A 14,636-nucleotide genomic window follows, 5' to 3' on the forward strand; every position below is an offset into this window, starting at 1 on the left:
CTCTCAGGAGCCAAGCAACAGCTATTTCTGTAGCCATTCGGCCCCCCTCCCCCACTGTGAACTTATATTTATTGCTTTTCAAAGCACGTTTAATGTCATTTATTGCTTTTCTCTCAATCCCATAATATCCAAGTTCTTGCTTTGCCAAGGACGAATTTTTAGAACGCAAACTCTGTATTGGTGAGAAAGATGGGTCTATCTGCCTACCTACTCACACTTACACAAGATGGATTCTTTGTTATATATTTGGACTTACTAGCTTACAAAACTTTTTTTTTAATGTCATTAAAACTATTAGAGACCATCTGTCTTGTGGGTGCATTTATCTAGTCTATAGACAAAAATCCTGTTTGTAATTGCCTTACCGTGGGAAGTTCAGTTGTTTCCAATATTTTGGTTCCATAAAGAACCACACGAGGAACGTCTTTGTTTCTGTGTCACTGTGTGAATCCATAATTACTGTGTGAATTGTAGGATTATTCAAGTACAGGATGAGTACTTACGTGAGATTATGATAAATAGGGTCGCTGATGCAAAGGGCATGTGCGTTTCAAGGCCGAGCCCTAGAGGCTGTTGTAAGCCAGCCTGATCTAGGACCCGGGCCTCCTTTTGTGGCTGGTTGGTTCTGCAGTGGTCACTCAGGTCCCACCTGCTGCCACCCAGGGCCCACTGGGCTTTCCAGAGTGTGGAGAGTCTGCAGACTGAGAGGCCCTCTTTGGGCCAGGCCAGGAGGCCTGGATTCCTGTGTCACTCATCACAGCCCCCGTCTGCTTGCTCAAAAGAGCAGGGCTGTGGTTTCTCTCTGCGGCAGGAACTCATCCATTGTTGGTAAAGGGCAAAGGGCAGCCTGTGACAGTCTCATGAAACAAATATTTCCCTGTGAAGTTATTCTTGGTTCTGTGTGTGTTTGAAGATAGGTCCTTGGGGGTAATTAAACACAAAGGCAGAGTTACAGCATTAATTCTAGGTGGGTTGCAAGGACAGACTTGGACTGGCTTTATTTCCAACACCAAACATTTAGGGCCATCTCTCTTCTAGAAGTTACATAGCAGTCTGCCCAGAGGGGAACTGGCCTTTGTCTTTGCCTCCTGGTGGGAGTCACATCTGAGGGACTGGGGCAGCCCAGGGGCCCCCACGTCCATGTGGGTAAATGAACCTTGCTCATCGCCCTGCTGTGGGCACAGGCCCTTTGTGGGAGGTAATGAGGCCAAAGACAGAGATGACCCAGCCAACTCAGCCGCTCAATCCCAAGGTGATCTTGTGGTCTAAATGCAATCGCCCAGAGTCTTTTTTTCCGGGAACTCTTGTTTATGAAAAATTCATTTACCTTTGCTTCTGCTCTCTTTGTTCTGTGCCTGCCATCTTCCTGAGAACTCTCCGGTCAGGGCAGAGGAAGGGGGTGAGTCTTTTCAAGCTTTCGTGAGTAATGTATCCAGAAATGTTTGAACTGGAAAACGAATTACCACATGCCATTGTCTATTAATAGGATTTTTAAAGCTCAAAAGGAAAAGAAAATGGAGTGTTGTTTATGGTTACAGTTTTAGTTTTGCAAGATGAGAAGGTTCTAGAGATCTGTCTCACAACAATGTGGATATACTTAACACTACTCAACTGTACTCATAAAGATAAAGTTAGGATGGTAAATCAGACGTGTATCGGACCACAATTAAATTTTTTTAAATTCAAAAAATATTTTATTATTCTTTTCCTCCCCCCCAATTTGTCTATTGGAACATAGTTGATACACAATGTTACATGAGTTTCAGGTGTACAGCATGGTGATTACACTGTGCTCACCCCGAGTGTAGCTCCCGTCTGTCACCATAAATGCGGTTGCAGGATCAGACACTGTCTTCCCTGTTCTGTGCCTTTCATTCCTGTGACTTAGTCATTCCCTAACCGTAAGCCTAGACCACCCACTCCCCTTCGTCCATGTTTGCTCCACCCCCCACCCCACTGTCCCCACACTCAGGCAACCCCCAGTTTGTTCTCTGTATTTACAGATCTGATTCTGCTTTTCATTTGCTTGTTTATACATTTGTTTTTTTGAAATTCCACATGGGAGTGAAATCATATAGTACTTGTCTTTCTCAGTCTGACTTATTTCACTTAACACAATACCTTCTCGGTTGCTCATTATTTAAAAGTTAAAAAAAAAAGAAGAAGAAGAAGAAGGAAGAAAGAAAGAAAGTCGGGCCGACTCTTAATTTCAGCTCCAGTCATGATGTCAGGGTCCTGGGATCGAGGCCCAGGTTGAGCTCCACACTCAGCTCGGGGATCTGCTTCAGATTCTCTCTCTCTCTCTCTCTCTCTCTCTCTCGCCCTGCCCCCCTGCACTTGCGCTCTCTCTTTCTTTCTCTAAAATAAATAAGTAAAAGTAAAAAGAATTCCTTTTCCCCACATTTGAATGGACTTGCCCATTTTGGATGAGCATGCATTAAAGATCTATGCATATCAGAAACCAGGGAAGGCTTCCTAACATACATTTTTTTAATAATGAATAGTTCAGGTTAAGATGCATGCTGGCCGACTTCAAGGTCACAGAGTTGGTGGTTCTCAGCTCTTTGCTGTGTAAACAATACTGCCATGTGCGCTATCTGTTTCTGGAAAGGGCCCTGTTGCTCTGCATACGATTTCCCCATAGGGCATTAGGAGCACGCCCAGGGGCCCAGGAAATGATTTTCAGGGCCGGGGATGGGGCCGTGTGTGAGCCCTGGTGCTGTGAAGGTGTGAGTCCAACCTTCCAGGGGAAAGCACCACTCCTCCCACCTCGTCTTCCCTGCCACCAGATCTGAGCGACTGTCTCTTGATCAGCACAGGGCTGGGGTTCTTGGATTCAGCTCAGGACCTTGGGAGGGGCCGTGAGGAGGTCTGGGTGCAGGAGCTCTTTTCCCTTCAACACAGAGGAGCTGCTAAGGGCAGATGTCCCACCATCATTCTCGTGGGTGGGCCAGGACCTCTGGACACACTGCCCCTCCTTCCCTTTCCCTCGTGCCCATGTCCTCCCAGGCATAAGTCCCTGAGAACATATTCCAATCGTGAGACCACCACCCGTCTTGCTGACCTGGTTTAGCCAGCCCCTCCCCACTCTCATCACTACGGAGAAATCAGGGGACGGACGGGCTCTGCTGGGTCAGCAGAGCTGCAGGAGACGTCAGTCTAATTGCTTTGCTGCTTTTCTTCATGAAGGCCACAGGCTGGGTACCTCCTCGTCCTGGCATTGGTCATTATTTTGGGCCCCAGCCTGGGTTTTGAAAAGACAGGCGTGGGAACATGAAGTTGCTGTGGCCCTTTTTTTGTCTTGCTTTGCTAAGGGCGCCGTGTTCAGCCTCTTCGGGATGGAACTAGAAGTGCTCACGGGAAGGGCTGTGTCCCAGCCACGGGCTGGCTTCGTTGTTACTGCTTGCCTGGGCCTTGTGTGACCTGAAAAAAAAAAAAAAAAGAGAGAGAGAGAGAGAGAGAGAGAGAAGAATTCATGTCCCGTTCAGGGAAGCTGGGTGGACAGAAAGGGCATGCGTTCCTGGTGAGATCAGGTTCACGGTCTGCGATCACCCCCCAGCACCTGTGGTCTTGTGCAACTTGTGGGAGAACTCCATGCCTCGCTTTTCTCACGTCTGAAGTGGAGTCATGAGCTTCCCTGTAGAACGGGGACTACGTCCTCCCACTCCTGCATTGCCCTTTCCTAAAGCATCCCCGTGAGATGACCCAAGCCCTCCCCATGTACCTATGGAAGGACCTGAGTCTCCCTTCCTCACCTGCCCCCCGGTACTTCTGGGGCTAGCTGGAGGGGTCGCCTGCCCTTGCCAGGGGGTTGCATTCTGCCTCCTGCTTCCCGTGCCTTCTCTCAGTGCTGCTCCTGGTCAGCTCACGCCATCATCTCCCTTCCCCCTGGATTTGAGAACAACAGCCTCCTCGGATGCTGATCCACGTGAGGGCTCACTGCTGAGGTTTGGGGATAAAAATGGGGCTTTGCTGCATGTAACATAGAACCACACAGACCTGACAGTCAGCATTTCTGTCCCTAAGGCTCCTGGTCATCCCAGCAAAGGGGATCTCTGGACTGCTGCCATGCTGCCCAGACCACACCCTCTCGGCCTAGACCTCTCCTCTGCTTCCCACTTCCTGTCTGGCTCCGTCTTCCTCTGACTTCCTGTCCCTTGGGCTTCCGGGTTGGGGGAGGGGAATGAGTGGGATTGAAACACCTGTTTCTTTTTTCTTTTTCTTTTTTCTACTTATTTATTTATGTAAATCACCACACAGTACATCATTAATTTTTGATGTAGTGTTCCATGATTCATTGTTTGTGTATAACACCCAGTTCTCCTTGCAATACATGCCCTGCTTAATACCCATCACTGGGCTCACCTCCCTCTGCTCCAAAACTCTCAGTTTGTTTCCTGGAGTCCATAGTCTCTCATGGTTCGCCTCCCGCTCTGATTACCCCCCTTCATTTTTCCCTTCCTTCTTCTAATGTCCTCCATGCTATTCCTTATGTTCCACAGATAAGTGAAACCATATGATAATTGTCTTTCTCTGCTTGACTTATTTCACTTAACATAATCTCCTCCAGTCCCATCCATGTCGGTGCAAATGGTGGGTATTCATCCTTTCTGCTGGCTGAGTCATATTCCATTGTTTATATGGACCCCATCTTCTTCATCCATTCATCTGCTTAAGGGCATCTCAGCTCCTTCCACAGTTTGGCTATTGTGGACATTGCTGCTATGAACATTGGGGTGCATTTGCCCCATCTTTTCACTACATCTGTATCTCTGGGGTAAATACCCTAGTGTAATTGCTGGGTTGTAGGGTAGCTGTATTTTTAACTTTTTGAGGAATCTCTGCCCTGTTTTCCAAAGTGGCTGCACCAGCTTGCATTCCCACCAACAGTGGAAGAGGGTTCCCTTTCTCCACATTCTCTCCAACACTTGTTTCTTGCCTTGTCAGTTTTTGCCATTCTAACTGGTATAAGGTGCTATCTCAATGTGCTTTTGATTTGAATTTCCCTGATGGGTAATGATGATGAACATTTTTCCATGTGTCTGTTAGCCATTTGTATGTCTTCTTTGGAGAAGTGTCTGTTCATGTGTTCTGCCCATTCTTTGCTTTGAACATCTGTTTCTTTTTTAGATAGAGACCAGGACCTCTCTGCTCTTCTCCCATCCCGGCTAGATGAAGCCTTGCCTTTCAGAGCCATGAGTTCCATGAGAAGGACTCTGTTGCTCCCCTGGAATGCACGCAGGCTGCTCGCCTTCCCTGCCATTGTTCACCGGCTCTTCCGTTCTTGATGCACAGACCCCTCCCCTCACCGAAGGCTCAGCAAGAGCCATTTGCAGAGTGCCCTCACACAGTGTGGAACAAATGTCATTTCTCCCACTTTCCCTCCTTCTTCTACTGCCCTTGCTTAGACCATTTGGTATGTTTCTAAGGTCAGCAGCCCCCATGGATGGTGGGAAGTTGAGAGAGAAGATGTCTCCTTTTTTGTCCTGGTTTAGTTTTGTCCTCTGTGTCCTCTGTGTGTGCTGCTCTTAGGACCTGCTGATGGGGATAAGCCTCTACTTTTCTAGAAACCAGAATGCCTCCCTTGATCGGGCTGTCTAGCCACCCATCCACCTCTTCATTCATTCCTCACTCATGCATTCCTGCATCAAACACATAGGATGTGCCTGTTCTGAGGCAGGGCCCAGGGATCTGGGGACAGGACAGATGCCTTCACTGCCCCAGGAGCTCTCGCAGTGCAACTAGGGAAGCGTGTCGGGCATCCTTACCCCCAGGGAACCCCGCTCACTTCAGGGGAATCCAGCCTTGCTGGTGGCCACTGTCCTCCCTGCAACCGAGGGCAGTGTGCCCTTACTGAGTTTAAATAAGCCTCGGTTTCTCTTCTTGGTCCAAGCGCCCCATGTTGATTGCTGGGGAACTGTAGAAACATCAGCACTCTGGACAAAAGTCTCTTCTGAGGGTTCCTCCTGTCACTCAGGCTGCACGTTGGCCCTGGGACTGTCTGGAGAAGTGGCGTCAGCCGAGCGAGCAGAGGGCTTGCAGGCTTCTGTGTGCAGCCCAGCAGAGTGGTTGTGCGGGGGGATTATAGGAAATGGGGGTGAAAGGAAAATAGCCCGAGTGATGTGCTGCTCCCCTTCAGAACCACTTACAGCCCTGGGTTTGACGGCTCCAGGGACAGTAATGACCCGACAGCAGCACGGGCTCTGCTGGGGCTTCCTGGCCCTCCCCTGGCTCCTCTTGGCATGACCTTGTCATAAGAACAGTCAGGTGGGCTGTGGGCAGAGGTGACTTGTTTTCATCGGGGGACCAGCTCGTTGGTGCTCGGGCTGCATTTGGTCCCAGGCCATCTGCACTCAGGCATGTGTGCAGAGGGTGTTGGGGCTGAGGTCACAGGGACGCAGTGGCGGGCACTTCCTTGGGGTGAGGCTGGCCTCAAGGCAGGTACAGGAAGATCTGCTGTGGCAATGAGCCTCTGGTTGCCTCCTTGTCCTTAGAGAGCACTCTGAGGCAGGCAGCCCTTTTTTTCAAAAAATGAGGGGAATCTCTTGTAATGTCCATTGAACCATTTTAAAGATACAAGGCTGTGGTATTTAGCATACTCATGACGTGTTGCAAGCACCAGCTCTGTCCAGTTTCTGAATTTCCTCGTGGACCCATAAACCCACCCAGGGCCCATCGAGTCGTCACTTCCCGATCCCCTCCGCCATCCCTGTGACCTCTAGTCTCTGCCTCTATGGATCGCCTGCCCTGGAGAGGAATGTCAAAGGCATCATGAGCCCAGCGATTCCGGATCGCACAGGATTCTCCTTTCCATCAAAGATGCCTCTCCACTCCCTACTGAGCGCCCACTCCTGTCAGGCAAGGTCCCCGAAGCAAGCAAACAGCAAAGCAGAACAGTCTGGGAACCTTGATCCCCCCACCCTGGATTTCCAGGAATGCGTTTTGGCCTGGAATTATCACTGTTGTCATGAAAAGAGCCCCGTGGAGTGAGCTGGCGTGTGTGTGGGGATGGGAAGAGCAGGTGTCCATGGCGGTGAGGAGGTAGGAATGTCCTGGCTATTAGCCGTCTCCTCGGGCCGCCGTAAAGACTGCCAGACCTGGGTGGTTTGAAATAATAGATATTGTTACTGTCTCGGTCCTGAAGGCCAGAAGTCCTACTGAGATCAAGGCGTCAGCAGGGCCATTCCTTGGGAGGCTGGGAGGGGAATCTGTCCCCGTCTCTACCCCAGCTTCTGGGCAGTCATCTGGCAGTCTTTGGGTTCCCTATCTTGTAGACGTCCCACTCCATCTGTGCCCTCAGCTCCACAGAACCTTCTCCCCACGTGCCTACCTCTGTGTCTTCACCCCCCCTGCTAGAGACACCAGGCAAATGGGTCAGGGTCCACTTGAATCACCCCATTTTAACTTGCTGACCTCTGTAAAAGTCTCTCTCCAAAAAAGGCCCCATCTGGTAGGGCTATGGGCTAGCACTCCAACGTATCTTTGGGGGGGCATTATTCAACCCCCAAAAGGCATAATCCGTAGGCAAGTTCAGGCTGAGCAGGATTTTACGTAGCTGAATAAGAGAAGAAAAGTCAGGGAGATGGTTTTAGGCTCCACACGCCCTGTCAGGAGTTCCTCCACATAGCTAAGGTGTTCTGGAAGGAATGAGCTAGTGTTCTGCCCATATGACGTGTGAAACCACACACTCGAAGGGAGGTAGGAGACTGATTCTCCCAAGCTCCATCTGTGAGGATAAAGGCCTCACAGACTGAATCAGGACTTAGGTTTCCAATGCCAGAAGCCCTACTCTGATTAGCTTACGGGGGGAGGGATTTGGGCTCACTTACATGAAAATTCCCGGGGTGGCTTGGACTCTGACTCTGGCTTCAGGCAAGAATAGGTTTCCTATGTCGGGATCCTCCCAGGGGGTCAGGACTCCCCTCGTGTCTGTCTCATGGACAGAGAGATCAATACCCCAGATTCATCCCACCGTCCAAGGAACTCCAACAGGAGACTCTCCCCCTATAGCTCTGGGAGGAAAGTCTTCTGATTCCTTCCCAGCTTGGCTCCTAGGATCTTGGGATCACCTCTGAGCCAGCGACGGTGGATAGAGGACACGTGTTTTATGGCTGGACCTTGGTCACAATGGTGCAAAATGGTGCATGCTGGCCACGGCAATTTTATCTGAAACATCTGGAATGGATTCCCCACAGGAAAAGGGGATCTTTTGCCCACAGAAAGAAGAAGGTGCCAGTAGTTTGACTAACTGGCTGGGATTGCAGACTCGGGGCCCCAAGAGGGCCAGACTTGGGTCTTACTCCTCTCTTTACCTATTCTCTTCACCTGTAGTACTGAGCTCTTAATAGGTCCTCAGTAAAACTTTATGCAATCAGAATCCATTGACAAACAACTACTTGTTCCAAATGTGAGACAATGGGAAGTTGTGAGGAGAACTGATCGGTGGTTTTGAGACCGCTCCAGAACTTGTACCCTTGTCCTGAGGCAAACTGACTAGTCTTAGGGAAGGCAGAACGTTGCCAAATGGGGAGCTCCTTTGTCCTTACAGTTCTGAGTTCTACTTCAATCCTTTTTGAGAACCTTGAAGGCATAACTTGTGTTTGAAGACAAAGGGGCTTTAAAGAGTTTTGGAAAGAGGCCGCTGGGGCTTGGGGAGTGCTGCGTAGCTCTTAGAAAACATCATATGGGTAAACGAAGTATAAATTAATAGGAAAACTATGCTTTACTTTGCTTTGAAACATACAGGTTTGGAAACCCAGGGGACTGCGGCTTGCGTGTGGTCAGCCCACACTCCCCCAGATGGAAAGTGCTAGAAACCTGCTGGGGGGGCCTGTGCGAAACCTGACCGGCTTCTGCTCTTTCCTGGGCCAAGTGGCAGCCTCTGCCTCACATTCACTCCCTTCAGGCCCAGTCCTTGTCTCTCATGGCATTATTGGCAGATGACACTTTTGCGGATATTAAAATCTGGTTTTCGGTGTCTGGGTGTCTGTGTGATTTTGAGCTCATTACAGGGAGCCTTGGTTCTCAAGGTGAGAATGGGCAAACCCTGGCAAGGTCGGCTGTGGGGGCCACGGCCCGGGGCCCGGTTGGTGGCCCCGGCGTGCAGGGTGTGTCCGGGGCCTCGCTCCTGCTGCAGCGTGCTCGGCACTTTAACACGGTGCCCCTCGGACTCCCAGCCTGGGGACTCAGCAGGGATTGTTTTTGCTGTGGATTCGGGTTCAGGAGGTCTGGGCTGGTCTCACAGGCAGCTGGTCTGAGGAGCACCTTTGGTGGCAGAAGTCGGGACCCGCGGCTCCTGATACCACTCGGAGCACACGCTCATCGCTGAGCCACCAGCACGCGGCCACTGCCTCTGGACCCCCTCTTTGAGCCTCTTGAACCAAACCCACAGCTGCTGTGGTTTCAGCCTTGCCTACAGGATGCCTGGGTGAGGAGAGCCCCCTGTGTCTAAAGCAGCATATTCTTGGGCAAGGATTTCTGGCTTCACAGTCCAGATGGAGATGCCATGTGGCTGGCTGCGGGTCGGGTCCAGGGAAAGACCTCCAGATCCACTGAGGGCTCCTCCCTTTTATCCTCCTCCTCCCTCCTCTTCCCCAGCTTGTCCTTTCTTCTGAACATCTTTTGTTCTCGTAATTATATAAACAACAGGGCTTATTTACATGTATTAAAGGAAAAGGTCAATTTATATGGGAGAGAGAATCAAGTCAAGAGCAGACCTCTCGTCCTAGACCCCTGAATCCCAGTCCCCATAGGTGATCAGTGTTTTCAGAGCTTGATCATGCCCGTTGGGGTCTCTGACTCCAACAACAGAAACCCCAGCCCCAGCCCCCGCCCCCCCCCCCCCCCCCGGCTTAGTGAGTAAGGGAATTCGACAGGTCATGTGATTGGAAGTAGATCCTGATGCTGGCGGGGTTCTCTCTGTCCTCTACTCGGGAGAGATTCTCAGTCACTCCTCTGTGCCATTGAAGTCCTCCTCTTTCATCTGGACCAGGAAGAGTCACCAGGCTGTGCTGGGCTCTGCTTGACTGACATGAGTCCTGCAGGCTCCCTGAGCTGGGATGCGAGGTCTGTCTCCTGGAAGCACCGGGGTGATTCCCAAACCACACAGTGTTTCTGTTAGGAAGGATGGAAGTGGACTGAATGCTGGATGAGTAACTAGTAGTAAGTACCATACTTCCAGAAGTTTCCGTTTATGTATACCGTTGCCATACTTGTTCACTGATTCATTCATTCATTCAGGGCCAACAGTTTGCCAGGCACATAGAGCATTCCAGCTAATACCAACCATGAACCAATGAGGGAAGTACCTTTCTTCCCTGTTTCCGGTGAAGAAACTGAGGCAGAGACTGCTCCAGGGACTTACCCGAGGTCACACAGCACTTCATAGAAGAGTGGAGATTTGAACCAGGCATTCTGGCTCCAGGTCCATCTCCACCACTGGCTAATTCTGAGTCCTGAGATGTTTCTCAAAAGTTGACTCTCACCTCAGTGCACTTGTTAGAAGCTGGAGAGTGGGTCGTGTCTCCCTGCGAATCAGGCAACTCACAGAGCCACCGCAAGCAACCGAATTACCCGAGTGAATTCCAAACCGTATTTCTGTCCCCAGATCCAAACAACTATTATCACCGAAGGAATGAAATGACCACCACTGACGACCTGGATTTTAAGCACCACAGCCACAAGGAAATGCGCCAGGTAAGTTCTGGATTTCTCAGGGCCGTTATATCCTGTACCCAGAAGAACAGCGTTGTTCGTTGTTTGTTTTCCCTCTAGAGATTAGGGTGATGTGTTTGGGATAGAGGAATCTGAATGATTGTTTTGGTTCTCTGAAACCACCCTGAATGCTTGTAGTCTCTACGTGGAGAATGCCTCACGGGGCTTCAGCCGTTAATTAGGACAAGATGAAAGAGCAGGGCCCTTGCTGAGAGCTTTGCCTGCGAAACCCTGTCCGGCCTTTGCTGCCGGCACGGTGCTAGGAAAGATCAAGGAGGGCTGACGAATGAGAAATCCTTGGGTACCTGAGAATCTGTTTGAAGAGACAAAACAGGGACATATCCTCATGGATACATTTACAGAACAGGGATTCACCCGTGGCAAATGAGCGAGGCTCAAAGCACGGGTTGGCGGGTGCCGAGGGAAGGAGCCTGCCGTCCAGTCCAAGTCCCACCATCCCGAGGTCAGAGGCCTCTCCGCCTCATCCCAGGGAATTGACAAACCCAATTTGTCTCAATGGCATTGAATTTGAGCCACTCACCCAGACCTTCCAGACACCTGCCAGCCTAGACTTAGAGGTGGGACCCGCGAAAGATATGGTCTTGCTATCTTGCTCTTCAGAAGCTGGGACACTGTGTGTGGACCTGAGGTCTGTGAGTCACCTGCATTCACAAGACTCTGCCCACCCTGCCATGGCGCGGAGCACTTGCGGGTTAACACAGCTTTGCTCACTGCACGTGTCAGGGTTTCTTTGCGAGCCCAGAAGCTAGGCAAATATCCACTCAGCTGGTGCAATTAATGTCACAAGCAATGAATCTAAATGCATTTAAAATGAGCTACTGCACCGAGACTCTGGGTAGCTGGTATCTGTAAAGAGTTGCTCTGGGTAGAAAATCGGGATCCTTCCAGAAGAGGAGAGCTAGTGGAATGCACTCTGTGCCCGTGGGCAGCTGTGCTGACCATCACCTGGTCGTGGAGAGCCACGGGGACACTTGGAATGGTCAGTGCGGCTCCTGCAGGTGACGGATGGTGGGTGACCCCAGGCCTCCACAGCCCTCGGCTGGAAACTGCTCTGGGGAGCATCTCTCAGTCCTGAAGGGTGTTCAAGCCGGAACTGATTTGCCATTTGGATTCCTGGCTCCTGGGGATGAAAAAGAAGCCAGCATTTTTAGCAATTCCCCGTATGGAGTCTGCTGGGTTACTATAGAAATCTTTCTACTTCAGAAAAAAAAAAAATGTTAGTTTATCCTAGTATTGAGAGAGACATTTCCAACAAACAAAAAAAAAAAAAAAAAAAAAAAAGAGAGAAACAGCAGGGGGGCAGGAAGAGAAGAGAGAAAATAGAAAAACATATTGCATGGGAAGTGCTGAGAATATGTGCAGGAAATATTTCTAGAGCACTGACTTTGAAGGCGCTGGGAAGGGAAGGGGAGGGGAGGGCAATGAGCAGGTTGCACAACGCTGGTGTTGCAGGCAGAGTGAGGCCACCCCTCCAGGAATGCTCCAGCCTCCGTGGCAAGTGTCACCGTTTCTCAATGCCGTGTCACCTCTTTGTCTATATACATCTCCTTCCTTTGGGACCCTGAAGGCAGAGGCTGTGTTGCTTTGTAGTGTGTACTAGACACATATGTACATTGGAGGCCCTTCCAGGGAGGTAGCTGGGGGATGGAAGGAGGAGTGACCGGCCCGGTTGGCTTGGTGGGGAAGGGCTTTGGTTGCAGATGGGGTCGGCTATGGTCCGGGGCCTTTGACCAGCCTTGGGCAGGTGGAGACAGAAGGGAGGGCACCCCAGGCAGCCTGAGCAAAGGGCTGGAGGTAGGCGCAGAGTGGCATGCTTCTGTATCAGTCTGCCAGGAGAGGAGGCTTGCCGAAGTGCTGGGAGAGGCTTTTGTATAGCATCTGAGAACCAGAGGAGGATTTTACATGGCAGAGCAGTGTTTTGGGGAAATCCATCTGGAAGGCATGTGGGGAGCAGACTGGTGGGGATGAACATGGTCTCTAAGAAAGGGGCCTTCAGGCCTGAAGAGGGATGAGAGAGAGGCAGCTCTGAGGAGGACTGGTGAGTCCTAGGTCTCCTGTTGGAATGAGTTTGGAGAGAGGGGTCGGGCAGTCTTCTGAGGAGGGTGGGGTACTATCCACAAAGGGAGGAAAATAAGTGGTTTTGAGGAAAAGGTTCACAATTCACCTTGGTGTTGGGCATGTGCCATCAGGGAGCAATGCTCGGGCAGTCCAGGTTGGCTGGCCATGATGCAGGCTGTGATGCAGACGTGGGTCAAAGGCAGCCAGTGAGGGCCATTGATTTCCAGGGCAGTGAAGGTGGGTCAGGGGCTGTGGCTGAGCCTGCCTGGGAGTGTGGGTGATTGTGGCAAGAAGCCAAGGCAGGGCAGCCCGCTGGTAGACCTGGACAAGCCCACCTCCTCACCACGGGACTGCCTCCTACCACCATTCTCCCTCCCGCCCTCTGGGACTCCTCTTCCATGGGACCAGATACAGTGCCTGTTTCCCAAGCAAATGACTAAAGCTAGTGGAAGGGGACTTTTTTCTTCTCCCCACCCTTTTAAAAAACATTTTAATTCATTGGAGAAACAATATTGTGCCAACATCAAATGCAAACCCAAAATCTAAGGCCCATCTTCCCTGAGCCCACCGCCCTCAACAATCAGCCATTTGCATTTCCCCCCATTCCGGTCCAGGGTTTATTTCTGCATTCACAGAATTCATTCAGTTTTGATGAGAGGATGGGGATAATTTTGCCCTCGTTCCTCAGTTAACATTGGATCACGAGCCACCTTCCATGCTGTCCCCATAGTTGTGATCGTGCTGCTGCAGAATGTTCCAGGGAGCGGATGGAGCACGCTCTTCCCTGCTGCCTTCTTGCCCTGGAGCACTGGGACATCTCTGGGCTCCGTGCTCCCGGGGAGAGGGTGTAGCACCACAGCAAGGGCCATCATGCCTATCATCATAGCATCCTTTATGCAGGATGTATATTACTGGAAACTGAATTGCTAGAGAAGAGCGCTCTGTTTCTCTCTCCTGCAGAGGGGCAGGGAAGCAGCAGAACCGAGGGTTCAGTAGACACAAGGTTGGCAAAGTGTATCCCGTCTCCGGGATGGGGAATCAGAGTCTCGATGGGGCTCAGACCCTGCAAACCCAGGTGCTCTCTGGGTGATCATTCTCATCTGGTTTCATTATCGCCCCCTCCCCCCAGGAAGCTTTTTAGACATTTTCTTAATTCTTATTAATTCTTACAATTTCTTAACCCATTATATTAAATATTGACAATTATTAATTAATTATTAATTATTATTATTTCATTATATTATTAATAATCAATTAATTGGGGCGCCTGGGTGGCTCAGTGGGTTAAAGCCTCTGCTTTCGGCTCAGGTCATGATCCCAGGGTCCTGGGATCGAGCCCCGCATCGGGCTCTCTGCTCAGCGGGGAGCCTGCTTCCTCCTCTCTCTCTCTGCCTGCCTCTCTGCCTACTTGTGATCTCTGTCTGTCAAATAAATTAAAAAATAATAATAATAATCAATTAATTGATGATTGTTAGTTATTAATAAATTCTCATAATTTCTTAACCCATTATATTAAATATTAACAATTATTAACTAATTATTAATTAATAATTATTATTTTATTATATTATTAATAAATTGATGATTGTTAATTATTTATTAATAAATTCTTATAGTTTCTTAACCCATTATATTAAATATTAATGAGTAAGATTTTGTTGGGTAGGGCTGAGCTTTGGAGGGCCACAAAGCATTGTGATGTGTGAGACCTTTAGCCCCAGACAACCAGTTTTCCCCTCTGAGGGGATGATGTTGCCCCCCACCCCCCGGGAAAAGAATGCATGCTCTGAGGCCAGGAAGAAGTTCCAGTCCTTACTGTCACTTTAACCATCAAGACCACAACT

At 50.1% G+C, this 14,636-nt stretch overlaps 1 protein-coding gene across 2 annotated transcripts in view; it reads left to right on the forward strand.

The window, feature by feature from the left end:
• Positions 1-14,636, forward strand: part of CPXM2 (carboxypeptidase X, M14 family member 2) — a 123,283-nt gene that overhangs the window by 85,774 nt on the left and 22,873 nt on the right. For both annotated transcript variants that reach the window (XM_032882129.1, XM_032882130.1), the window contains exon 7: positions 10,607-10,695. In XM_032882129.1, the coding sequence (XP_032738020.1) occupies positions 10,607-10,695 (89 nt within the window). The remainder of the gene's footprint in view (positions 1-10,606; positions 10,696-14,636) is intronic.

The sequence above is a fragment of the Lontra canadensis genome, unplaced genomic scaffold (assembly GCF_010015895.1).
Source record: "Lontra canadensis isolate GAN:19392208 unplaced genomic scaffold, GSC_riverotter_1.0 scaffold79, whole genome shotgun sequence".
NCBI lineage: Eukaryota > Metazoa > Chordata > Mammalia > Carnivora > Mustelidae > Lontra > Lontra canadensis.